Below are 3,061 nucleotides of genomic sequence, written 5' to 3' on the forward strand. Positions count from 1 at the left end.
GAGTTTTTTTATATTTGGTGTGACCTCTTCGTTATTCAGTAAAGAGTTGTTCAATTTCCAATAAGAAGAGTTAGAATTTATTTTGTCAGAAAAATTGATATTAAGCTCAATAACTTTATGGTCAGTAAGAGGGGTAGGTAAGATATTAACAGTAACAGCTTCCTTGTTTATTGAATCTGAGATTAGCCAAAAGTCTATCCTAGATTGTTGAGATAACGATTTATTATTCCATGTAAATGAATAGTCATATGGATGCTTAGTTCTCCAAATATCAATTAGATTAAATTTTCCCATAAAGGATTTGACAGTTGGGCTTGAGGCATTAGGTCTACCAGGAGGATACTTATCAGAGTTACCATCAAGGGTGGTATTAAAATCTCCTCCCATGAGAATTATAGCAGTAGGATATTTTTTTAACCAGTCTGGGAAGATCTTTTCAACTGTATGAAATAGCTTATCATTTTCTCCTTTGTTGTTGTAACCATAAATATTAGCACAAATGAAATAACAGTTTTCATATAAGAATAGTTGACAAATAAAGTGACCCTGTAAATCACATTCAGTAGAAATAACATTCCCTTTAAATCTGTGTTTTAACGTCATAACTCCCGCTGAGTGCTCGGACCCATGAGAAAACCAAACAGAATTACCCCATTGGGATTTCCAAAAAGTGACATCATCAACTGTGGAGTGACTTTCCTGCAAGAAGCAAAGATCACATTTGAAATTTTTGGCAAACAAAAATAATGCTTTTCTTTTTAACAAATTGCGCATCCCCCTGGCATTAAGAGAAACAAATGAAAGAGATAACATTTAAACAAGAAGTAACTTAGATAGTAAAGGTAGTTTGACAACATAACCACCGTGAGTCAGTACCTTATTGAAGTCTCAAACCTTAATTTGCAACATAGCTTCACCAAGTACCAGAACAGTAGAATGTATCATCAGTCAGGAGAAAAGATTTGTGATTATTCTTGCATAGGAGTGAATGTTGAGGGGATCTCCACGCCGTTGATAAAACCACGACCCGCGATGAAATAGGCTGACTTTCCCTCTTCCCGAGCCTTTTGGATGCGTGGCCATAGTTTCTGCCGGGAGTCACGGTCCTCTTTGCAGAGGTCTTCGGTAAAACGGAGTCCATTGTTTTTCAGGAAGACGTTTCCTTTAGCTSCTTTCCATATGAAGTCACGATATCTCCTCACCACAAAGCGAATGATAATAGCGCAGGGGCTGGAGCTGCCGGAGAGCCGTCTTCCAACTCGATGGGCGATGTCAATGAAGATCTGAAGCCTTTCTTTTTCTTTAGGAAGAACTTCCTGGCACACCCGCAGCACCTCCTCCATCACGTTCTCCTTCTCTGTCTCAGCAACTCCATGAAGTCTGAGGTTCCAGCGACGGTCATAACGCTCCAACTCCGTGACGCGGCTTAAACAGGATGTTGTATCCTTTTCAATGAGCTCCACACGTTTTTCAACAGAGTTGATTTTCTTCTTAATATCTTTAATTTCGTCTAGCAKGTTTCCCAGCTTTGTTTCTAAAGCATCACTTCTCGTGTTGATCAGGTTAGCAAGCATAGCAGTAGCATCATCGGGGTTAGGGTTGCTAGTTGGTCGAGAAACRTTTGGAAAAGGTTTCTTTRCAACTGGAGGTTTATTTGGTGTTACCGGGAGTGGTGGAAAGTCCTCTTCGTCATCAGCCTCAGGTTGAAGGGCGCCAGAAGCCGTGCCGACATAGTCATGGTCCTTATCTGCAGCTGCAGAAGTTTTTTCGAACTTGCTGTGGTCACTGGTTCTCTTTTGGGCTGTTTTTGGCATCTTTTCTGGGAGTGAGATAATCTTACTAGATACACAAGTTCTTAAATGTATTTATGCAAGAATATGATAAATAAAACTTGCAAATAAGAGTATTAGTACTGAGAGCACGGTGCAGGACGTCTTACTCTGCCGCCATCTTGGCCACGCTTCCGTATGCTAAAATATCTAGCAGACACTGTGCAGAACATCGACATCATTCAAAACTCCACCTCCTGTTCTCTGATTGGCCCGGCCGAAAATTCTCCTGAAGAAATCCTTGTCTGTTGGAGAAGTCCCAGCCGGAGCAGTGAAGAGAAACTAGAAGTGAGCAGAACTGCGTAGGAAGGCAAGGGCCAGGCTAGTAGCAGATAAACACTGCTGGTGTTTAAATCATAATTAAAACATACTTTGCGACTTATCTGGTTTCACCTGAAGGGTTCAGGTATGAATGAAACCTCAACATTCTTTTCCTGTAGTTTGCATTAAATGCTTTTAACCAGGACTTTTCACTTCAGACACATTCCCTTCTTTTGTCTCGAGCATGTCCTGCTCTGCTCCGGTGTCTTGACAGCCGTTCAGAGCTGCCTGTGCAAACAGTCCCCATCAGCACCTGAAATGTTATGTCTCCGTTCCATTAGTTAAAACACTCGGCTGCCTCAAGAGGCAACATGTCACAGGCTGAGGAACACTGGAGCGTGCTGGAGACTTGTGTGCATTCTCCCCGATCGACCACAGGCACGTCATACAAACATGTGACTGAACCCAGACCACGAGGGTCCGGTAACACCTGGGTCGACACGATTCAACATTTGCACATGGACATTTTTAATCACAAGYATCATGATGGAGTGCAGCTGTTACAGGGCTGTCAACAAGTGCAACAAAATAAAACCCACACTACTTTTGCCTGAAGACATATTATAGAAATATATATATATATATATTTTTCTTTAGCATGCATATGTAAATGTATATGTAAGAATAAATGTAACAATAAGCTCTGGTGATTTTAATTTAAAACTAAAACAAACTTTCTGAGTAAATGAAAAATATTGTTTCTGTAAACTTTGGATTTTAATGTGCAGGTGTAGGTGAAAACAAGTTTTCTTTCTCAATGTTTTATTTTCTAATTTTTATCACCTTCACATATTTGCTTTGTTGTTTAAACTTGAATGCACAAATTAAAAAAAGAATATAAATGTTTCATATTAGACATATTGGGTTAAAGTTCTAGTTGTGTCATAGTTCAGGAATTTTTTTAAACATTT

The 3,061-nt window shown here is 39.7% G+C and overlaps 1 protein-coding gene across 1 annotated transcript; it reads right to left on the reverse strand.

Moving 5' to 3' along the window:
* Window positions 1-906: 906 nt before the first annotated feature.
* Window positions 907-1,959, reverse strand: LOC106525941 (uncharacterized). Its single transcript, XM_014020342.1, has 2 exons — window positions 1,914-1,959; window positions 907-1,819 (listed from the first exon to the last, which is right to left on the reverse strand). Exon 2 carries the CDS (start codon window positions 1,812-1,814, stop codon window positions 969-971), a length of 846 nt encoding a protein of 281 aa, XP_013875796.1. The 5' UTR covers window positions 1,815-1,819; window positions 1,914-1,959; the 3' UTR covers window positions 907-968.
* Between the last annotated feature and the right edge of the window lie 1,102 nt (window positions 1,960-3,061).

Source organism: Austrofundulus limnaeus, unplaced genomic scaffold (assembly GCF_001266775.1).
Source record: "Austrofundulus limnaeus strain Quisiro unplaced genomic scaffold, Austrofundulus_limnaeus-1.0 Scaffold249, whole genome shotgun sequence".
NCBI classification, from domain to species: Eukaryota; Metazoa; Chordata; class Actinopteri; order Cyprinodontiformes; family Rivulidae; genus Austrofundulus; species Austrofundulus limnaeus.